This window comes from Protopterus annectens, chromosome 8.part0 (assembly GCF_019279795.1).
Source record: "Protopterus annectens isolate FY-2018-M chromosome 8.part0, PAN1.0, whole genome shotgun sequence".
NCBI lineage: Eukaryota > Metazoa > Chordata > Ceratodontiformes > Protopteridae > Protopterus > Protopterus annectens.
Window position 1 is genome coordinate 1120740900 of NC_056741.1, and position 25881 is coordinate 1120766780.

The window sequence follows — 25881 nt, forward strand, 5'->3', positions numbered from 1 at the left end:
ATGTATCTCCAGTGACATGATGTCGGGGAAACGGCATAGCTTGAAACAAGCAGTCATTCCTCACATGTCATACCGCTTTTCCTACCTAAACAAGGCTTTTTAATAAAGTTAATGTTGCCAATGTGATCCTGTACATACTTACAGTTAAATCAACACAGCATGAAGCGAGCGGTATTACCTCGAAAAAGTGGTTGCGATAATACGTAAGTACCAATTAAACATAAGAAAAATAAAAGAAGTTAATGATGGACAGGCACGAATTTGAGATAAAATCAGGCATGTTCTGCAAAATTGGAGATGGAGGCAGACTGTGCTTAATTCACTTAACTTAAAATTCAGATGTATTATACTGTTTATTTTCCTAAGAACTCGATGCATATTAAAGTGAAACAGATGGAACAAGCACAGTAATCTTTAAAAATATATATTACAAACAAGTTTGATTTATTTAAAAGTGCCAAATTATTGCAGTTTGCAAAACGTAACCACTCAAGACATGCACATATTCTCCAAATAAATCCAAACAAGTATTTATAAAAATTCCAAACTGCACAGAATTATATTAATTATGCACAATGAATCCAATCATACCTCTCAACTGTCCAGAATTTTGGAGAGCATTCCAGATTTTGACTCATATTTTTTGCCATTTCCCTTGTAAAATGTTAGATTTTCTTATAAAACACTGAATATTACAGTCAGAAAATAATGCCAGGCATTAGAATTCCACATTTATTGTTAAAAAAATGCATGTTGATGCAAAACTGTTGTTCTGTTAGCTTTTTAAGAGAATTTGATAATATTGAAAATGTTCCCCTGATTTTGTGCCTTCCCCCCATTATTTTTGGTTTTACCCAAAATTCTTGAAGTTAAGAGATACGGATCCAGCTAAGGCAAGTTCTTTATGACCACAAACCTGAATAAAACTGGAATGCTTACAGCTGACATTACTTTTGCAGGAGAGCATTCATGAGGAGTTATAGTTATAAAATCATACAGGAAAGCATCTGTGAGGAGTTAAACTTATACATTTATGCAGGAAAATGTCCTTGAGGAGTTAAAATTGAAAATCCTTAAGCCAGAATACTACAGGCTTAGGACAACAAGTTTAGATGTAGACCAGTTCTAATCATTTCAGCTTCTTCTCAATATCCAATAAAATAATCAACAGACCAAGCACAACAAAGTTATAAAATGAAATAGACTGTAACATTTGCTATAGATAATAAGCCATGCATAGTAGTTTAAATAGTTAACAGAATGACTCTCTAATGAACCACCGAAATAAAGACAAAGCAAACCAGCAAGGAAAAATGTCAGATGTGTACCAAATAAATACTTTATCTACATAAAAGTTAACAGAATAGCAAGTTTTGCATCAATATGCAAGCACTTTCTAAACAATAAGAGCTATAAAAATCTAATACCTGCTATTATTGTCTGACTGTTCTTTTAAATGATTTACCAGTGCATGAATGATTTTAGGGAGATGAACTAAAGGATAAAATATGAGCCAAAATCAGGGATTTTGCATGTGTGAAAGTGTACACATATACAAGACATGCACACACGTGGACACACACACACACACACACACACACACACACACACACACACACACACACACACACACACACACACACAAAATAATTACTTGTCAGTTCCACACTAAATATGACAACATGTTTAGTCTGGTAACAGCTTTTCCAAAAAGACCATTCTACTGCAGATTTGTCTTTTGCTGGTCCATTTTGACTGTGACAAACTACAGAAAGTCTCTCTCTCTCTCCCTGTCTCTCTTTCTGTCTCTCTCTCTCTCTGTCATAGCTGTACATTGAACCAGTGAAAGAGAAGAAATCAGACCTGTCACAAATCAAAACAGAATAGCCAAGTGGACCCAGGTAATCATGGGTTGACACATATGGAGGAGTTTTTTTGTAATATTATTGTTTTTATGTTTTAATGTTTATGGGGCCACCCATCTAGCACTGAGCCATAGGCAGTTGTCCAGGTTGCCTTGTGTACGATCCAACCCTGAATACTCTGCAAAATTGCTGGTTTAGTTATTTTATTCTTATTTAACTACAGCAAGCTTTCTTTGTATATTTGGCTACCTATTGGATTATTTGTTTGCTTTGATTGTTTTTTCTTTTTACAGATTGAAAGCAATTTACAAAGAGGAAATTTGACAAAAGGCATACTGTATCATAAAAGTCTATTTTTTACTAAGTGAGATATAAAAAGACATATTTGTCTGTTATTTTTTAGATGCCAGAAGTTTTGAAAACATCCTGCATGATTGATGATGCTTGGATGAAATTTAAACACATAGTGCAGGTACGAGGCATGGAAGAATTCAGATATGGCACGTGGAGTGAATGGAGTGAGGAGGTTAGCAACACCCCGTGGACAGGTATAATTCCACTTGGTTCATCATTCTGCTTACTGATGCATCTCTTTTCCAAACATTTGTGATGATGTCTCACTGTAAACTAGTATGGGCTATTTATGAACTCCTTGTTCTGTATCATTTCTTTATTATTGCAGATATTGCATAGCACAGTGAAATCAGCACCATGAATAGAATTAGGTTATATTTTGTGAATACATAAAAAAAATTTGATTTGTGCTGCATAACTTCTATAGTCATGTTATAAATGAAATATTTTCCAGCAGTGATATGATTTTGTCATTTAAGTTTAATAAACAGATTGTGAATACATTAGAAGTGTGCAATTTCATAAAGGTTGGGTGCTCGGAATAATACTTTTGATGCATGTGGCTCTGGTCATCAGAATTAATAATACTCCCTTTTTCATTGCTATAGAAGAATTTGCACCTCAACAATGCTCTTAAAAAGCCTTCTGTAGTCTAGGAAAAATATGGTTGCATGGCATTACTGTAAGTTTTGAAAAGCATATAAAGGGACGAAAGATTCTACATAGGGGATGACATACATTTGTCAGTAGTTCATATCTAACCTCATATTTATCACATCTGTGATTTCATAGGCAGCCATAATAAAAATTAATAGGGTAAAACAATTCTCCAGAATATATTCCCAGTTTAATGGCACCAGCAATAAACTGTTGAAGATGAGTGTATCTTTTCCCCAATTTATTGTTTCTAACAGTAACATGTTGTACAGAGGTGAAGATGAGTGTATCTTTTCCCCAATTTATTGTTTCTAACAGTAACATGTCGTACTGAGGTGAAGATGAGTGTATCTTTTCCCCAATTTATTGTTTCCAACAGTAATATGTTGTACTGAGGTGAAGATGAGTGTATTTATCCCCAATTTATTGTTTCTAAGAGTAACATGTTGTACTGAGGTGAAGATGAGTGTATTTTCCCCAATTTATTGTTTCTAAGAGTAACATGTTGTACTGAGGTGAAGATGACTGTATCTTTTCCCCAATGTATTGTTTCTAACAGTAACATGTTGTACTGAGATGAAGATGAGTGTATCTTTTCCCCAGTTTATTGTTTCCAACAGTAACATGTTGTACTGAGGTAAATATGTCACATGCAGTTCAGCAGGCAAACCAAGATCCAAATTCTGCTCACAATATTCTTCTTTCCAAGTCTCGTTAACAACTTCCAAAAAAGGTGTATAGGTATCATTACTGTAAGGATATTTTAGGTTGTCCTACAGTTCTTTATTGCTCTCTGTAAATCATCATATTCAGCTCTATCCTTTATTTAAAACCGCACAAATTAAACTCATCTATATTTTCTTTATATTTAATTCTTCATGCAGCCAAAGAGATGGTAATACTGCATAGAATATAGTACCCATCCAGTAAAGAAGTAGATTATACCCACATGAAGACTCACTCTTCTTTCTTCCTCTTAGTGTTGTGGCACATCGGTTTTCAGGAAGTTTATTGCCAAGGATAAAGCCACTGAGGCTATGAGTTGTTAAGAAGTCCCACCTTGCAGTCCTAGGTTGATTCTATCAGCAGCGTTTGCTCACTGAGCGGCTCAGAGCTGTGTCTAGTGTTTCTCGTGATTAACAAATAAAATAAAAAAAGCTCAGTGCCAGGGGATTATGATACAAGTGTGGAAACTACAACCTTAAAAAGCTATACTAAATTATTCAAATGATCTTCACTGTTTGTCAGCAGCTGAATAGTAGCCTATGACAACAAATTCATTTCCTTGGCAGTGAACTATGATGTAGCAAAAAGGCAACTGGTATATTTTAAGCTCCAAAAATATTGGCAACTATAATAAAAAGAGGTATTATGCAGTCTCATATAAACATTGTCTGCATTGTACTGTATTAAATCATGTGTGAAGGTAACGTAGTTTTCCCAACTGTTAATTTAAACATCAGTCTTCTAAGATAAATGCCACAGATCTAATTCACCTGAACCACTGTACTCTACTGCATGTAGCAGCCTGTTAAAAGCTAGTTGCTAATTAGAATTCATTGCTGCTTGGCAAACTAAAACATGCAGTTGAGCTACTATTAATTTGGAATAAATCAAAGGTGTACTGGCATTAACCATTATTCGAATCAATATGTAGCAAATTGGAGTGACACCGTTAAAATGGAAAATAATGACTGAATAATGTAAAAGTAAAATTGCTTGACAAATGATGAAGGATTGAAAGTGGAAGAACAGGGCTGAAGCATAGCTGTTAAGTGTATTGATCAGGGCAATATATAATGCTACAATACAAAATACATCTCCTGGACAGTGCATTGCAGGGTTCAGTAGCCATACAACTACCATCAACATGACTGTTTTGCACAAAGCAACAAATGGCCAACTTGTTTTGTAATACAGCTCATTACAGTGTCACGACTTCATTGTTGTGCAGGACAGTTGGAAGGTGGAATTTTTACTAGTCAGTACTATGTATGGTGTCAGTGACATTTACTCAGCTATACTCATAACAGCTTCCATCCTTCCTTCCCTCCTCATCATAGCAATAACGACAAATCTAAAAGTTTGTGAAATCTTAATCTGAACATGCAGGAATAATTTTAGAAATATAACTTCAGTAAATATTTCAATTGTACAATTTAAATTACAAAAATAATTTTAACCAATTGTACACTAGTATCAGTTACAGAAATTTGTCTTGAATTTGACAAGTTGACTACAATACTCAGTACTAGTAAAATGAGTCTACAAGCTGACCTGGTTGCTTAGGAGTACAAGAGTGGTATTCACAATCCTGCTTTGTTTAGGGGGTGCATGTACTTAAGGATTAAACTGGATGGGATGGGGACTGAGGAGCTTCTGCACCATCTTACATCTATAAAAAAAGACAATGGGTTTAGCACTAGGTGGGTTACACTCTTAAGGATGGGGTTTGGCAGACATATTAGGGATGGTCATGTGATAAATGTCCATGCTACTTGCCCACTGCTCTTGTACGTCATAAGTGCTGGAGTATATGAGAGCAGAACAATCTAGAAAGATACCCCTCACCAGAGTTTGAGCCTTACAGTTTGTTACCTGTCTCTTGCCTTTCCCAAGGAAATGAGCAAGCCTACTGAGTTATAGGCAAGGAATCTGAAATCAAATATAAACACAGAAAGGCAGCATTGCTGGAAAATATTTGTAACAAAATAAGTAAATAAAATAATGATTTTATTACATATATTTTAGCAGTAGGACAAGCTTTCTGTCTTCAAATAAAATATAATATATTAAACATACACAACTAATACAAACAGAAAAGGCTTTTTACAAATAAATTGATTTTAATCTATCTGAATATAGTTTTTAAACTTAGTTTAATACATAGATGAAAGTCATTGTCATGCTTTTGCAGTCAGAGTTGTTTTAGGAAGAGATATGGACAATTTTATTACATACCTTGGAGATTTTAAGACTGAAAGGGAATGAAACACTATCTTGTTTCCTAGCACCAATGGCCTGTAAATAATTGTTGTTGACAGAAAGATATAGTAGAATATATTTGATATTAAATGCATTTAATAATAATGTTTGGTTCTTTTATTTTAACATAGAGAATAGTCATGATGCTTGATATAGTGAGCAACTGTGAGTTTACTGTGATCATCCAGCAATATATCTTAGTACAGCACAATATGAGTAACTGTTTTTTTTTTCAAAAGTGCTAAAGCAGAAAATTGGATAATTAATCAATTTATAAATATTAGCAGAGAAGTTGTTAATGTTTTACTTCTAATAGTTGACAGATAATGAAAAGCTTAGTGATGCAAGTCTGACCTAAATTTGTTTAATCGTATATTCTACATGGCACAAGAACAGGATCATAGGAATTACAAGGCAATTAAGTCATGAAACCATTTACACTGTGTTGATACCCATCTTCATGGGCTTCCTACTGTTTCCAATAGGCCTGGGATAAACTTGTGGGTGCTTGGTCAGTCTTCAAGGTTGTTTTTGAAGGATGCTATGGTGTCACTCAATCTAACTTATAAAAAGAGTTTATTCCAGAGAAGAGGAAAGTATTGGTTAATGAATCTGTCCCTCCATCAGGTTTTGTTTATATGCTGATGGAAGCTTAAGTGTTTAGAGGTATTTTGTGGAACTGTTGGTCTTACAAATGGAAGACCAACCTCACCACTTAAGAGCCTATACCAGACACAGCACAGAAATAAGGATGCAATTCTGTCTCAGTATCCTAGTACCTTTAGACCAGTAAACTTTTTGGTCCGGAAAAATTGGGCCATTTCCCTAACATTCCTTATTATGGCATGCCTCTTCACCTCAAACTATTTGATCACAGCACAGACACATACTGAAATACACAGACGTGTACACACACACACACACACACACACACACACACACACACACACACACACACACACACACACACACACACACACACACACACACACACAAAAACAAGCACTCACTGCCATCCCCTACAGTAAGTGCACTGAACATGCAGCATTTCTAGGTAAAGCCATACTATTTACATATGTAACACTACCAGAATGGGGGGTCAAATTCATAACCTGTGCCTTGTTCACAGCTAAAACAAATTCACACCACAAATACTACATTCTAAACACTACCAATCTACTTCTGAACACTGCACGCTCATTCACATTGGTACTAGAGCTATATCTGATTGTGTCAGGAAATATAAAACTAAACCCTGACTCATTGCCTGCACACCAAACTGCCCACAATAACTTCAATACACAAAGTGGTGCATCTTCAATACTGTCTTACAAACTTGCACAACATAAAGAATAAATGGTCCGTGCTGGAAACTTGGGTTTTACAGAATTTTTCAGTCATAATGACCATTACAAAAATGTGGTTTAAGAATGAGCAGTAGAAATCATGTTACACTCATAAAAACTACAATTGTTTTTCCAATAATAGACTGAGGTATAGAAGAGGTAACAACATCCACATACAAGCCAGTCTATTGCAGTCAACCCTTATGTTAATGACAGCAATCCAAACTTACTAATGGCCCAAATGTCTTTTGGTAATAATTCACTAAAGATTAACGCTGCTGTCATATACCTCCCTCCTCCCCATTAAAGCTAACAGCCATTTACCTGGACCTCTTCATCACTACCCTGCTGACTCTATGCTAACCATCCTAGGAGACAGTATCTGTGAGAACATAACCTCACTCAGTCACAGTGCCCATCAGAACTGAAGCTCACATCCTATCCTCCATGCTAGATGTAATATTATCTAACTTTCTGAAAAAAACACAAAACACAACTATATTACCTAGTTCCCTCAGTGACCACAGCCATATTAAGGCTTTCTGTTTTTTTGGTAAGTCACTCAAGATGATATCACAAATAATTCCCACAAAATCCTTCCATGATTAGCAGTAGATAATAAACTGTGAGCTCAATGACAACAACCCAGTGACAGCACTTAACCAACTACTGAACATATTGCGGCCCATACAAAGCTGTCTCTTCCCTTTGATTGAAATGCAAGGGTATATCATGCCCATGGATCACTCCAGATGTCAGAAAGTTCATAAAAGAATGAGGAGATGCCTGGCGCATCTGGAAGACAGATGTCCAATATCAGAAAATAAGTCAGCAAATCACAAACTTAGGCAGCAAGCAGCATTATCTAACTCAGCAAAAATATCTCACATTAGAAACAGAGTCTTCATGCAAATACTCACCCAAACTATTCTGGAGAACATTTAAATCAATGACAAATGGCCTAGAACCCTTCTCAAGTAATGCCATTCAGTCCATAATACTGATCTGTTCTATAACATCTTTCTCTTATAGGCAATGCTCACACTTCTCATAATGCGCATATCACATAAACTATTAATAGAGCTAAAGTGAACATTTTATTTTCCATCTGCAAACTCCCTCCATTCCACTTTATAGCAACTTCTTCTAAACATAAAAATAGTGGGCATAAATAAGTCAGTAAAACAATCAACATTGCACCCTAAGTTTCTCCAAAAGGCAGCAACAGATATATGCAAACCTCTGCAGCATATTATCAGTTTTATTCTTACCACAGACAAAATCACTTTTTCATGGAAATGTGGTGCTATAGTACCAGTCCCAAAAGCTGAAAACCCTAAAGCAGCCTCTGACAACAGACTGATCTCAATACCATGCCCAATAATGTTATGGAAGAATGTCTGTACTACCAGTTAGTGGAACATATCATTAAATATGACTTATTATCACACAGATAGCATGGACTGCATAGCAAATATAGTGTACATTAAGCATTATTCTCTTTAACAAATCACATATTTGAAGCCATGGACAAAGGGCACCTAACAGGAGCTCTGTCTACTAACCTGAAATGTGTACTTGAGTCAGTCAACTATGCACTTCTAATTAAAACACTAGTCAATTTTTGGTATAGGTGAAAGTGCCTTATAGTGGTTAACCACATGCCTAACCAATAGAACTTTTGCTGTCACGCAAAATCTGAAAAAGGTAGCTTCCCATCTGAACTGCCATAAGGCTCTGTCTTAGGACCTATTCTCTACTTCATATTCATTAACAATCTGCTGTTTGACTTACTCTTCCTTAATTGTACTGTCTGTGAAGATGATACCATATTACATTCTGGTAGCTCATTTCACAATAAGAAAAATGACAACTAGATTTCACCTCATTTGTGAAATGGCTTACCAACATCCTGTAAAAAAACTCTGTTCTTTTTGACACATGCTATAAATTAAAATCTAACTCCATATTATCAAATCACTAACCCCCTATACTGTACCTAGCATTATAGCACAAAAATACTTAGGCGTAAGTTTTAATCAGCAACTCACCTTTGCTGCACATATGGACAATATTACTAGCATGGGTCTATATTAGATCAGCGAACGCTTAAACAAGTGAACGCTGATTGATCGACCTTATTTTAGCGAAAGTGAAAAATATCGAAGCAGCAGAAACCTGAACTTTTTCCTAGGGAAAGAATTCGGTTTCTGTTGCTTTGGTATTTTCAGTGCTGCGGTGGAAAGTTACGGGTCGGATTCAGGTAAGTGTGCAATTCTGTGGATGTGAGTGTTAGGGTGGTTTAGGTGAGTTAGGGTTAGGGCTCAGGTTAGGTATGTGTGCGATTGAGTGGACATGAGGGTTAGGGCGGATTTAGGTAGTTAGGGTTAGGGAGCGGGTGAGGTGAGTGTGCAATAGTGATGGACCATAGGGTTAGAGTTTGGGTTAAGGTAAGTGGATAGTTAGTGGTGTGTGCATAGTTTAGTGTAGGGTTAGGTGTCAGATTTTAGGTGTATGTGTGTGGATTTCTGTTTGTTTGGTGTGCTTGTGTTGTGTGTATGTGTTTTGGATCAGTGATTTTTTTTCCCTAGGAAAAAAAATCGCTGATCTGACAGTTTGAGATTGTAAGCTTTTGCTTACATAAGGTCGATCAATCAGCGTTCGCTTTTTTAAGCATTCGCTGATATAATATAGACCCTACTAGCATTGCACTTAGACAATTAACGTTAGCATATAAATACTCTCTGCTATTACCACTGGAATACAGGAAAGCAGTGAAGCTACAACTGTGACTGCCTAAATCAGAGTACTGCCTACCACTATTTGCTTTAAACTCACTGCATTAATATCCATAGGCTGCAGATAACCACAAACAAGATCTGTAGATTCATAACACTTGGTGGTCCCACAGAGCATTGATATAGGTTCATAGGACGTTACTAGTCTAATGGCCCTAGGGCCTTTACAAGCCTAGCCATGTAAGAAACATGTGTTCTTTAACTGACCATAGTTAGATGTCATTGTTAGGAGAGTGATTCTTTGATCAGAACAGACTACCCCCATCCATGAGGGATGTAGGTGCCACTCCCTGGGGTGAATTTACAGTCACCCATCCAATTGTCAAGATTGCGTTTAAATATGATCATTGAGGAGCTCTGATTCAAATGAAGTGGGAGCTTACTCCAAAGGAGTGGCAATCTCTGGGAGATATATCTGTCTCATGCTTTATTAGTGTCACAGGTTTGGCTGAGATCCCTGGAGTGAGTGACGCTTGTCCCATTTGATTTGCGGATGTGCAGCATTTACATTAGGGCAGAGTCAGAGACTGCTCTGTAGGCCAGGCACAGGTCACTTCTCAGCAGCCTGTATGATACCATTTACAGTGACAGAGCTTTCAATCTTTTCATGTAAGTCACATTTTGGAGGCCGTGGATTCTCTTGGTTAGAAACCTCTGCAGTCTCTCTATTTGTTGCAGGTGTCTGATGAGATACATGGAAAAGGGACCACTGTACTCAATTAGTGATCTGATAAGGATCTAGCACAGCAGAGTTATAACCATCTTAGTCTTGACGCAGTGCCCTTACTTATGAGATGCACAATGTGGGAGGCTTTCTTTACCACTATGGACACATGGTTATCGAAGTTTAGATTGCTATCAACATGTGTTCCCAAGTCTTCCACCATATGGTTTGAGCTTAGAGGGGTGCTATCTATATCATAATTAGCAGGAGCTACTTCTTTGGCAAAGGGAATAATGAGGCATTTTTTGCATGCAGTTTTAGTCCATGACTTTGGCACTAATTATTTGTCTGTGTCAGCTCCTTCTGTAATATGTTTACATTATTGGGGGACTCAATGATTGCGTCCAGTTTGCAGTCATCTGCAAACTTGGTAAGCCACAGGCTTATCAGCCTTCTTCTTTGAAGGAGACTTCTCCTGGACCTCAGTGAAATAGATTCCAAACAGTAGAGGGCCCAGCACAGATCCTTGTGGCACCCCACTGGTAACTGGTCTACTGGTGGAGGTGGATTCCCCAACTCTGACAGTGTGTGTTCTGTCAGTGAGCCAATTGGCTACCCATCTAGTGACATATGGGTTAATACCCAGCTGGGAGAGGTTCTCAATGATCCCTGATTGGGGAATTGCATCAAAAGCCTTAGCTAACTCAAGATAGGTGGTATGTACTGCTTTGCCCTCATACAGGGGTTTGGAGACATTCTCAAAGAAGTCCACCAGGTTTAATAAGCAAGATCTACTCTTGATGAAACCAAACTAGGTTGGGTCAAGAATTTGAAGGTTGCCTGTGTCCTTGCTGATAAGGTCCATGACAATTATTTCCATCGTTTTGCAGATAAGGCTGGTTAGTCTTATGGGTTGATAGATTCCTGGGTCAGTTGATGGACCCGCTTTGTTCAAGGGGATTTATGTTGCTTTTTTCCACTCTGTCGGAACAAAGCCAGTGCTCAGGCTATGGTTAAAGAGAGTGCCAAGTGGTTCCAGTAGGTCATGTTTTAAATTGTTTAATAAGCAACCTGGGATGTTATCTGGTCCCATAGAGGGTGTGTTTTTGCTCTTGGAGGGCACTTGTGTGACTTGTTCTTTGGAGATACTTGATAGAGGACTGGTGTCTGGAATGCTTTGGGGTATGACTGGTGGGGACTGGGGGGGGGGGATTATTGCCAAATCTGTCAGCTAGTAGGTTGGCAATTTCTTCAGGTTCAGTGTGAGTGATACCATCCACTATAAGTTTGGCACACAGCTGGGCATTCCCTTTTGGGTTTCGGACATAGCTAAAGAATGCGTTATGGTTGTCTTTATCTACGGATGCTAATTTGGTTTCATAACTAGCATTAGAGGACTTTGCAAGATATTTGCTTGTTCAAGCTGTGGAGGGTATTCTTCCTCTGTTCAGTAAGTTGCCTCTTGTTCTTAGATATCAGTTTCTTTCTGTTGTTATATAACTTATTTGTACTTACAGTCCACTATTTGTACTTACAGTCAAGCAGGGTGGCTTGTATTTTTTTCAGGAGGACCTGGTTTTAGTCATGTCAGGTACAGCTGAGTCAATACATTTGTTTAAGTAGCTATAAAGGGCATTTGTATATTCTTCTGTATAGGAGTCACTGTAGGCTGTGTTAGCAGGGACTTTGAAACTGTTTATACCATCACTTAGTAGGCTATAGTTTGCTTTGGAGAAATTTATCAGTTTTCTTTGCTCCTGTGGGGATGTCAGGAATTATCTTTACTTCAAATGAGACTGATTTATGATCTGACCTTACCAGGGAGGGCAAGACACAGAAGGTAGTGCACTGAACCCCCCTCCCATGCTGGTAAGCACTATGTCTAGGAAATTTGAGCCCTTTGTGGGGTGCAGACCAACTATTCCAGGGCATTTGAATTAATTAACAAAATCCTGTAACCTCGGAGCAATCATGTTTGTGCTTGTGTAAGTCACCCAATTGATGGAAGGATAGTCGAATCTCCCATGATCAAGAGGTTTGGCTGTATACTGAGAAACTCTAGCAAGTCCAGGTAGATGGTGTGCTTCTCCTGGTTAATGGTGGGTGACCTGTAGCTAGTGATGATGTGGTAGGGTATTTTGCTTATAGCTATTTGGACCTGCAGTAGCATCTTTCTAGGTGAGGAGTGCTTTCAGGGAGTGCATTTTACTGTTTATGTTCCTAGACTGAAGCAGCTTGGCCTTGAGTTTGTCTCTAGTGGATTTCTTTAAGTTGGAAGTTTTGTTGTTTTAACATTGCCTAAAAAAGGCACTATGGGGGAGGCAAGCATCTTTGCCAATATCTGGAAGCCTTGAGGAGACAGGTGAAGGCCATCTCTGGCAAAGTGGTGTGGTCTGTCGATCATGTCTTCCCAGCTGTCTTAGCTGGATTCCCCCTGGAGTGACACCAGAAACTAAGCCAATTATTGAAATCAGTAATTTTTTGTCTGCATCATGGCATCATCCTAGGTGAAGGTAGAATGCTGCTTAGGATTAGGGACATATCTGCCTGGGACACATAATCTGAGAGATCAGTCATGTCTCTGTTCATATAGTCTAGAGAAGTACGCCTCAAGTCATTCACTCCAACATGTATATTGACAGGGTCATAATGGCAATTGTTGCTGAGTGACTTGAGTGCAAGTGTGATTTGATGAATCTTGGCACCGGACAGGCAACTGATTGTGACCTTCTCCTTGTTCGACCTGGTGAGGGGGACATCTGTGTGTCTCACTATTGAGTTGCCTATGACTACAACATTAGGTTTTGAGATGTTTTACCTTAAGGTCTTAATTGTTGAGACACTGATATGTGTGTTTTGTGTAGAGGTGGATTCTGTTTGTGTACCAGTATGTGTAGGTTGTTGCGCTTAGAAGGTCTCTGGTCTTTTGGTAGGCTGTTAGTGAGTACCTCCGTGTATGAGGTTTATGTGTCTTGACCTTATCTTGTGTGAGTGGAGAGGTGTGTGCTGACAACCTGTTTGATGCCTTGTTTATTATTATGTGAGAGGACTGATTCTAGTTTCATGGTATAGTTATACCTCTCACACACTGTATTTGTTTGCTTTAGGACCGAGTGGCTGCCAGTATACATGAGGCAGTTGCTACATTGCCTCAGGATGCCCATGTCAATCAGGCTGGCTCGAGAAATGTTAGAAAACTGATTGTCAATAGTAGCAGTCAATTCTTAAGTACTACCTTGTGAGAGGGAAAATTAGATCAGCTATTGCTATGGGATTAACAAGGAGACTTATTTTATAGAAAATCAGGGATGAAAAGTGACGAGACACTGCTCAGTGCTCAGTTGCATTGCCTGCAGTGCAGAATTGCATAGCTGCATTGCCTACAGAACAGCATGGAACCTGGGAGGGTTTCACTGACTGGCGTCTAGAGAAAAATAGTTTCTAGGTGTTTGCATCTATACAAGGCACCGCTAACCCCTGTTGTGCTGTGTGCAGCTATGTGCAAATGTGAGGCTTGTATACAGGTGAAATTAAACAGTTTAAAACTAGTCCGTCCATAGGAAATCACACTGTGATCCTTCCTCCAGCAATTCCCAGCTCAGACACAGCTATATCCACACTCTTCTGCCACAAGGGTGCAATTTAGTCAGGCTACTAACAAGCAGTAATAAATGCAGCAGAATAAATGCAACTGAGCACTTTTAAGAACAAGCAGCAAAAAGCAAAATAAAGTAATAAAGTAAGAAGAAACACAGACATGGTAAAAGCAGCTTAATAAAGTGCATTTTTTATTTCATTTTATTTTTTAAGTAAGTGGTAAGGAAGGAAACAAAAGATAATTCAAGTTTAAGAGAGTAAGGGAGCGGGCCTGCCCAACTGATCTCTGCATACGTAGTAAAAGGAGCGAATTAGATGGAACTGGGAAAGATGTCCGGAATCAGATTAATTCAAAAGGCGCCAGGTTTAAGACTACAACAACAGTTGGGCAGTTGGGAGGGAAAATCAAATGCAGACAGAGATCAGCAATAGTCAGGCAAGCAAGCAAGTCAAATAAGCACTCTGAGAACAATTCAGCATTGGCTGGTGTGTTCTTTGGGTTTGGAGGGGCATTGAAATTTGACAAGCCATCACTTAAAGGGTAATTTTCATTGGAGTAGTTCCTAACTGTTTATGGTGTTAATGGGATTACTGAGGTGATTTTGAAGGTGACAACTTTACAGTCGAACCTTACCAGGGAGGTGACTTTAGTGAGGATGGGGTGCAATGTTTTCCCATATTTGGGAGCATGAGGTCCAGTATCTTGGAGCCTCTAGTAGGAATATTCACTATTTGGTTAAGGGTGTTTGATTTATGAAGTCCAGGAATATCTGTGCCTGTAGATTTGAGGCCATGTAGGATTCACAGTCTACAGAGGGGTAATTAAAGTCTCCCATGAGTAGGGTATTAGGTTGAATGGTTAGTGATTCCAGTAGTTCTAAGTGTGCATTGTGAGATTTTTGGGAAATGGAGGCTGAGGTCAACCAAGCTGTGAAGTATAGGTAGCAGCTGCAGTGTCATGGGGCTAGTGAAATTAAAAGTAAATTTTGATATCTCATCATAAAGTTTGAGTAAATATGATTTCTTGAAGTTCTTACATTCAGATTTGTTCACTAAGGAGGTGAGGGATGCGGTTTGACATTTTAAAGGGTAAATTTACTAATTTGTGGTCTGATGTAACTAGTGATGGGATACTACGAGAGTGGTTTAGGAGAAGGAGGAGGATATGTTGGTAAGGATCTGGTCTAGAATGTTAAACCCTCCAGTGGGCTTGTCAACCATTTGTTCTAAGGATTTATCATTTACATAATTGAGGAATCTTGTCTGTGTATACATACATACACACACACATATATATGTGTATATATATATATATATATATATATATATATATATATATATATATACATATATATATATATATATATATATATATACACACACACACACACACACACACATACATATATATATTTATATATATATATATATATAAAATATATATATGTGTATATATATATATATATATAATATATATATGTGTGTATATATATATATATATATATATATATATATATACACATTACACACACACAGACACACACACACACACATATATATATTTATATATATATATATGTATATATATATATATATACACACACACACATGAAACAAAAAAAACAACTCTGTACATCCACCAGGTTGAAGATAAATGCACTAGGAGTAATTCAGTAAAGTGTGTGTGTGTGTGTGTGTGTGTGTGTGTGTGTGTGTGTGTGTGTGTGTGTGTGTGTGTGTGTATATCCCCTTGCAGCAGTGTCACTGTGTTAGGGCCACCACCACACCTCTCAATCCCTTAGAGCAAGAAATTTGGACAAAGCTATACAGAAAAGTGGGACAAGGGCCAAAAAAATAGGGACAATTTTAAACATTCCTCTTACAAACATAAAAAGTTGATGGAATAACAGGTTGTGCATTAGCATGAATTTTCTGAAGTGTATGAAGTCTGAAATTCAAATATCTGCCATTATTGTCTAACTTCAGTCTTTAATGTTTTGCAACTAATTTGCCGAAAAACCACAATATTATGAAAAACTGATCAAAAATATGTGGCAAACATCAGGACATTCTGCAGAAATCTGTACATGTGAGAGGTATGGCCACCACCTGTCCCACCCTGCAGCTTGCAGTCCATGTTTGGCAAGGTGTGACCTGTGAAAACAACTCGAACAATACAGAGGTCCCAAGAGTGTAGGACAACAAACATTTCCTAAATTTGTCTAATAGTTGCATAAAGCAGTTATTTTACATCAGACACACCGTAACGTTATGAGAAATAGCATAAGCTATGCAAATGTGACAAAAATAAGCTGTCATATTGGCAGACCAAGAGACATCCTGTCCTTTGCACTTACCATGGATATGGTTTGCCCTGCCAACTCTCATGATACTACAAGACGTGTCCCATATTGCACATTTGATAAGGTGGCAACCCCACTCTGTGTTGCCTTTGTGTGTGCAATATGTAGACATGTGGAGGCCCTGTGAGTAGTTGCTGCCCCCAATGACCCACATGTATCTAGGCATGAATGCTAACCACCACCAACCACATTTATAGGTACTGCCTAAGGCTGTCACAACTGTAAGTTGTGTGCTGTTTGTCATTGACCCATCAACTGTTAACACACTGCAATGAAGTCTTACATTGAGTATGGAATGGTGCCAAGGTCCTGACCTCAAGCTGAATGCAGAAAACAGTAACATCATACCATATGGGAAGGACATGGCCCCACTATTTCCCACATCAATGGCAACCCCATAAATACACAACCTGCATTGAGAGACCTGGGTGCTCAGGTTGATAACGCTGTTGCATGCAGCCATCAAGTAGTGGCAGTGGTCAGAAAAGCCTTGTACATTGTTCACCACATAGGTAAAGGGAATGCATCCAGAAATAAGGTGGACATTATCTCTGTATAGTCTTCAGTCAGTACAACAATAATTTACTATTATGGCCCATTTGGTATGTACCTATCCATACATCTTCAGCAACCGGAAAGGCCATGGTAATACCCACAAAGGGAATCCATGGCCTCCAACACCTGTTCCATGCAGACAGCCTTGAATCAGTAGTACCCCACTCAGTATCAGACAGGTTGCCCAGAGGTGGGCTGTGGCACACCTAGATGGCAATATTGTGCCCAGCCCTTCAACAGCTGGCACATATATGTGAGTCTAACTCTTTGCATATTACCAGCACGACAGGCCTGAATCTGATATGCGGCATCAACAAAACCTGTTGGAAAGACAGGTTTATCTCCCAGAGGCTGCCGTGTCTCAGGAATGCCCTTCCCTTACATGTTAAACAGAGTACAGTGCATCCATGATGAGTGGATGAGAAACCACAAATCTGTCCCAGGAGTCACACCTGTGTCCCTCAATGACAGGGGCAACAGGTGCTGATCGATGATTCTGTCAGGGATAAAGTAATGGCTGGGTTTATAAGGGAGACAGGGCCATTACTCTAGTAACCTTCTATGATCATATGAACCTGTGAACCTACTGAACTCCCAGGTGACATGTATCAAGAGTAGCATGCTTTGTCAAGGGGTATGCATGCAAGATTATGCTGTCTGCCCCATTCTCCCTCACACACTTTTCTATACTTACGGACCTAGGAAACCATGCACATATATAGCCATACCTTGGTGATGTCACATTTCTGCATTGCCACTATGCCATCTTGAGCTGCTGTATTAGCAGCAGGTCCCCACAGTGTAGACACACAGACACCTGGAGCAGAAACAAAATAAGGTCTGGGAGACAACAATCAGTCAGCAATACTAACAGCAATACAGCATCATGGCCCAAAATGCATACACTTTGATGTGTATGCATGACACATGCCAGCAGACAGCACCTTACAGGGCATAACACTACTGCACTACAAACTTCCATTAAGTGTACTATATTCACCCTGTGCATCGGGCACATATTAGCATGTCCCTGTATTGATAGGATGGATGACAGGGATGTGGCACAGGTATCATCACATGCACAGGTTGTAGTGTGGTGCTGCCAAAGACCTAGGCTGTGCCACATAGTTGACATTGTGTGTGTATGTGTGTGTGTGTGTGTGTGTGTGTGTGTGTGTGTGTGTGTGTCTGGAGGGGTGCTGGTCAGCTGGGCCATGGAGAGGAGCTGTGTGTGCCTGATGGTGACCTGCATGTGACAGTGATGTGTGAGTGTGTGAATGTACACAGTCAAGTCATGTGTCAGCCCTAGACGAGGGTATGCTGGACAGCTGTGGACCGTATATGGCAGAATGTAGAGTTCAGCGTCTCCATCCACAAACATGGGAACTGGTTCTGCCAAGAGTGGCACTGGCACCACCATGCCCATGGCCAGATGCGGTACTACTTGCTGACGGCGACCAGTGTCTGCTGGGTCTGTGTCTCTCACAGGATCACCCAGGACCACGCTCATGGCCTGCCACATTGTGGTGGGGACAGCACTCTCCCTTTGGTAGTCCTGGTGGTACTGCCACTATGGGAGTGTGACTGTGCATGGTCACGTGGGTTCTCAGCAGATGTTGTTGCTGACCTATGTCCACATGTCCGACACCCTACTCCTACCACATTTTCAAGCACAGACATTGCATGGTTAAGGACTGAGAATGTCTCATCCCACTGACTATCCACTACATCAGCAAAATGATGTAAAGCCTCACCAATGTCATGGATGGAGTCATGCATGCCAGGCAGTGTTGCATCCATGACCCTGAGCATCCATCTGGTGTAGCATTCACAATGTGTCTGTGCCTCCATGACAGACCAAAACATATGTTGGCTGATGTGCTGTGACACCTCTGACAGGTGGTGGATAGGCATCAGTCCTCCTTCGAGCACCCCTGTCAATCTGCCTATGTGGGATCTCACCAGCTCTCTGGATATGACTAGTGTCTACAGTCACAGATGCCATAGTCGCCACACTCTCCTGTTCAATGCCACCACCCTATGACTGTCCAATATCTCCGGCTGCTGGAGACTGGGTATGTGTAGGCATACTGACTGTGTGTTGGAACATTGGGGGAGGAAGTAGGATGTCAACCAATGGGACAAATTCAGCCCCCAAAAATTCCACCTGTGCCTCACTATAGCCACCATCATCCTCATAGTCTGATGAAATACTGACATTAGGCTGTAAGGGGGACACACTCCAATTCCCTTTGGATAGCAGCTGAACCTTATTTTATTTCATTGTTTTTACTTTTTGGCATCAGCAGCGATCACACTATGGAGCCTTCTAACATCTCTAATGTTGAACTGGATTATAACCCTGAACCTATAAACTTAACTCAGAAATGGAATAATATTCTTGAACCGGGCAGCAATCCTTTACTTACTTTGGAGCTACATCCGTTTTCGTTGCCACCTACAACAAGTACTGTGAATAATTTAAATGAGTTTAATGATCTAAGCAGAGAATTAGAAAATAACTTATATAAATTGCAAAGACTCATCTGGCAGAGGCGACATATGGAGGCCAGTCTACATTTCCAGATTGTACTTCGAGGCATGAGAGTCTTGTGCATGGCTACGTATGGCGACAGTCATCCAGAGTTGCTCAGTAGATGGCAAAAATTGAATTTAGAATTAAGTAATAACTATATGAAATTGTTGATCGATTATTTTTTACCTATTGAAGCTGAGCTCATGCGGCAGGTAGAGACATTGAACAAAGACCTACGAGCTCGCTTCAAGAATGTAATATTTGAAAGAAAACTGGAGAATTAATATGCTCAAGTAGCTGCCTATAGTGATAGGTTACAACAAACCAAATATCGGAAGTTGCAATGGGACTATAGAGATTTCTCCACAGGACAAGTTTTTGTCTGGTCGAAGAATAACCAAATGACCAGTCAGGCAACTTCTGATAATAGACATGCTGAAAAGTGTAGCTCCTACTCTAATAATAATATTAGGGTTACAAACAATGTTACATCGAACACTAATGAAGCTGCTGGTAGCAACAATGTAACTGATTCTGGTATGCTTACTGTACCTTTAAGTGATACTTTACCATCAAATATCACTTCCTCAGCAGCTACCCCACCACCTAATCAGCGGGCATTAATTGAACAACAGGAATACAATGGTTTGGGAGCTAGACCGAAAGCGTTGGGTAAGGGTTCAGGAAGTTTTTTACCATATCCAGTGAAACTTCGCAAACCCCTCAGAGACAGGTCACACAGTCGGGTACGAAGGAAGCGGAAGTTTTCAGGAGGATTCCAGACCAACAAACGAAGAATCAGGAACTGAATCAACTGGTTTTTAATTTATCCAGGTTCGAACTCACTGAAACAGATTATTCGTTGCTGAACAAAGGTTTATCTTTTATACCGTCACAAGGTAGTGATTTAAGTGAACTGTTGACGGATTTGCGACTATTTGGACGTACAATTGCACTTAAATTGTTGTTTAATAATGACAATATTAGGTCTGCACAATGTATGAATAGATTTAAATGTAAAAGTTCTTTTACGCCTCCATTTTCAGCCAATGTTGAGTGCTTCATACAGTTATGTGAGAATGATTTGTATACTTATTTTAAGAAACATGAACGCAAATGTACCTACTTTAACCTGAACAAAAAACAACAAGCATCTTTGTATAATCTTTCTCATAATGCTGAATTGATCATAAAACCAGCTGACAAGGGGGGATGTATGGTATTGTTTAATACAGATGATTATCATATATCCATGATGGATATGTTACAAGATACAAACACATATCTGAGAGTTGATTCTGAATATTTGGCTAAATTGGTTATGAGAGTATATGATAATCTCTATGACCTGTTAATGTGCAGACAAGTTACACAAGAATTTTATGAATATTTTTTGGTTGAATTTCCATTGATACCTTACATAAAAGGTCTGCTGAAGATCCACAAAGGCATTTTACCCCCCCCCCCCCCCAATGAGACCTATAGTGGTAGGTGATGGCTGGGTTACTGAAAGAATTTCTAATTATTTGGAAAGTTTATTGGGACCAGTGGTAAGGAATATACACATAATTCTCAAAGACAGTTATCAGCTTATTAATGATTTAAATAATCTGCCTAATGATGTAAAATGCTTATCGTCCTGTATACTGGTGACCCTTGATGTGAAAAATTTGTTTACATCCATCCCTAATGATTTTGGCACAGAAGTCATAAGGGAATATCTATGTACATTGGATAATTTCAACAATGAACAGGTCATTTTGATATGTGCACTCTTGGAATTAGTACTGTCCAATAATATTTTTCTATATAGAGATATGTTGTATGCCCAAAAGTGGGGGGTCGCCATGGGGACCCCATGTGCAAATTCATATGCAAATCTTGTGGTATATCAATGGGAAAGGAAATTTATGTTTGATAGTTCATTTTTTAAGAATGTCTTATTATACCGAAGATTTGTTGATGACGTTCAATTTTTTTGGAAAAGCAGTATAGAAGAATTACAAGCCTTTATTAACTACTTAGAATCTACTACTGATTTTTTAAGATTTTCTCTTGAATTTTCTCGTAATAAAGTAAATTTCTTAGATATAAGTATAATGAAAGATAGTCAAGGTAACATCTCTACCACATTATATAGAAAACCTTGCTGGAAAAATGAACTATTGCACTTTAGTAGCATGCATCCTAGGTTTGTTTTCTCTAATATAGTGAAGGGACAATATCTTAGAATTATTAAGATCTGTAAAGAAGCCCTTAATAGGCAACAACAACTCGATGCTATGTATACCTTACTGTCAGACAGGGATTATCCTGACTCTATGTTAAGTAGAATTAATGAAATTGTTATGGATGTCCCTAGAGACAGAGGTGATTATATTAGGGGAGTCACCAGTTACACAGGAGGTAGATCGAATGCAGGTAGAGCTACCAAAATCACTTTCATCACTAGATATACTAATGATAATAAAAACATCACAAATATCATTAAAAAGAATTGACAGGTACTTATTGCTGACCCCAAGACTCAGACTATAGTAGGGAATACTCCTTCTTTTACTTACAGAAACAGCAAGAATTTAAGAAGGATTTTGTGAACAGAACATTTCCAGAATGAATTTAACAGTCATACCATCAGGCATTATGATAGGTTAGGTACCTATCCCTGTAATAAATGTAATATGTGTAAGTTTATCTCGAAGGAACAAGACTTTATTCATCCCACTATTAATTATAGATTTAAACCTAAATTTCATGCTAGTTGCGAAGATGAAAATCTCATCTATTAGCAACTTGCGTACGCTGTTCAGCGTTTTACGTGGGGATGACTTCTAGGAAATTAAAAGACAAGATGTATAATCACATATATGATATAAGGAGAAATAATCAACAGAATGCATTAGCGAAACACATAAGTAGTTTTAAAGATCATATTTTTGAGTTTAGAGTATTACAGTTAATAATCAAAAATAAGAGAGGGGGGAATAATAAGAATTATTTAGAATCTATTGAATTGTGCTGGATCTTTAAATTACGAGTGCATGTAGAACCTGGTTTAAACCAATTTATTAGTATTAAGCCAGTATTAATTGCACGTAAATATTAGGAAGTATTAGGATGCATGATAAGAATTATATATATTTTTATTCTTCTTATTTTCAATGAGTTTTGTTATTTTGCTATGAATTCATTATTTATGTATTTATATATATTTTTATGCATATATAGATATTTTATATATATATATATATATATATATATATATATATATATATATATATATTTCTTTTTTATACACACATATATTTTATATATATTTATATTTATATTTATTCATATATACTCACACATTTTGTCATATATATTATATTGTATAGAGATTTTTTGCTTTGCATGATTTAGGTTTTTTCAGTATAGTGGTTACCATGAATGACTTGAGCTAGCAGCATTGAAATAGTTACCATGGCTACCTGCCTGATTTAAATGCATTACTTGATTGATTTTAATTAAGTGTAATTGGTCAGCATATTTAAAGACTGTTTTATTGACTAGTAAAATGAAATCTGATGAAGCGTGCAGCGTTTGGCATGTGAAAGTGCTCATTTCTGTCTACAATAAAAATCTTGGAATTTTATGTGCATCGTAGTGGTGGTCTTGTCCTGTATTTTCGCTACTGTTTGGTTTCTCTTCTGGAATCGGGACCTTTGGATAGCAGCTGAATCTTATTTTATTTCACAGACCAAAACATACATTGGGTGACGTGCTGTGACACCTCTGACAGGTGGTGGATAGGCATCAGTCCTCCTTCGAGCACCCCTGTCAATCTGTCTATGTGGGACCTCACCAGCTCTCTGGCTATGACTAGTGTCTACAGTCACAGATGCCATAGTCGCCAAACTCTCCTGTTCAATGTCACCACCCTATGACTGTCCAATATCTCGGCTGCTGGGGACTGGGTATGTGTAGGCATACTGACTGTGTGTTGGGACATTGGGGGAGGAAGTAGGATGTCAACCAATGGGACAAATTCAGCCCCCAAAAATTCCACCTGTGCCTCACTATAGCCGCCATCATCCTCAGAGTCTGATGAAACACTGACATTAGGCTGTAAGGGGGACACACTCCAATTCCCATGGTCACTTGTGAGCGGAAGACAACATGACTACATTAATTGCTGCACTATAATGTCTGCTGATACACACACACACACACACACACACACACACACACACACATACAGGTGAGGTGCCACAAATGCATTATGCAGACCACACCTTATGACTGATGCCATGCACAACACACAAGCAGACCACAACAGACAAACACAAGACAGGCTCTTAACAACATGCAGTGCTGCTACATCCAGTTAATGTTGCTATTACTATACACCTGTGAGATAAATGACATGTCAGTGTATGTGATGGACCTTCACCTGAAACACAGTGCACTATTTCCACAATAGTAATGCACCCTTTTTTAGCAGACTATCTACATCTTCACAAAAAGATGTGCTAATATGTTACAGCTCCTGCACATATGCTACTGTGATTACTGATGTAATGCACTGCAGTGAACCCCTCCACAAGTGAACATACAAGTATTTCAATATGGCTAAGCTTAATAGTTGTGTCCATGGCAAACTGGCAGCCATTAACATGCCTAGGGTATAGATAAGCCATAACAAAACAGTTCCACACTCACCGGCTACAGGATGATGGACCTTGGCCAAACCAGAGGTATCTATGGATTTGTGGGGGAGGGGTATTATCAGCAGACAAAAATGTGGCATTGGTACAGGATAATATGTGCATATATCGACATGTACACTACAAACTGTGATACTACCCACATTGCTGACATTCAGATTATGTGTGCACATGTGTGCATTACAAACCCTCCATCCAAATGCAGATTGACCTGATATATGTGTACAGGTATTCAGAGGCTGCCACTATGAATGCTACAGTATTAAAGTGATGACCACAGGAGGCTTACCTGGATGCTCCTTGGCTGTGGAAGCTATGCCACCGACCTCCACAACATATGGTGTGATGGATTCTTGTGAGCTGGTTGCCAAACCCAGGTTTGCCAGGAACTCCTCTGTAGCTGAGAGTGGCTTTTGTGTAGCAAGCCCTCCACCAGTGGCAGCACATGATTTTTCAGATCAGTGGCCCGGTGTCGGACCTGCTCATAGCTCCTGTCCTGCTGGCCGGCATGATTCACCGATGCCACAAGGTCTGCCCACAGTGCAGTTTATTCTTGCTGGTTATGGCGAGTCTTTGACAACAGGACCTGGTGATGGAGTCTCAGGGCATCAATTATGGCGGCATTCTCTGCTTCTGAGAATGGTGGATTCCTACGGTGGTACATCCCTCCTGAAAGACAAGAAGAGGGGAACACATCACAGGACCATATATATTGCTCTCCATTATGTACGCACCCTGCATATCCACATTTGCCAGCACTATCCACCACTAGCTCCCACATCATACCTCGCCATCTATCACCACAGTATGTATGTGGCTATCAGGTACATAGTGGCACTACATCATGCATTGTCCTCCTGATCTTGATGTTTCCTTCCACTTGCATATCCTATAAGGTGTTCAAATGCATTTTCCTGTTGCACCTATTACTGCTTGTTCATAGCCTGTCTACATTGTATGCAGTGGTGTCAGCCTCCTGCTGTTGTAGTAAGCACCTGGGTTGTGGGCCCAACCCTTAGGTCTCCCTGGCCTTCCTCCCTTGGATTCTGGAATATATGACTGGACAGTGTCCTACAGTTTCCCTTGCCAGTCTAGTTTATATGGGCATCCTGGCACAGTGTAGCAGCTGTCTCATATACATGAACAGACAACCATCTACAAACAGCACCAAGGAACACACTGTGTGAGAGATACAATGACATTAAGAACCTAGAGTCCATGCTCTCTCTCTGTCAAGCCCGCATATCTGTCCCTGAACAAGTTGTCAACACAATCAGTACACCTCACACACCACCCATACCTACACAACACACACTCACATATGCAGAGGACCTCAACATACACATCCACTAAGGGGACCTCTGAGGCAAAGCCACACATGAACACCACAAGTCCTACACAGCACACACCACACATATCCACATACCTGTGTCCCACAGCCACAAAGGTGTCACC

At 39.1% G+C, this 25881-nt stretch overlaps 1 protein-coding gene across 4 annotated transcripts in view; it reads left to right on the top strand.

The window, feature by feature from the left end:
* Positions 1–25881, top strand: part of IL6R (interleukin 6 receptor) — an 865016-nt gene that overhangs the window by 362218 nt on the left and 476917 nt on the right. For all 4 annotated transcript variants that reach the window (XM_044080645.1, XM_044080647.1, XM_044080644.1 and 1 more), the window contains exon 6: positions 2269–2413. In XM_044080645.1, the coding sequence (XP_043936580.1) occupies positions 2269–2413 (145 nt within the window). The remainder of the gene's footprint in view (positions 1–2268; positions 2414–25881) is intronic.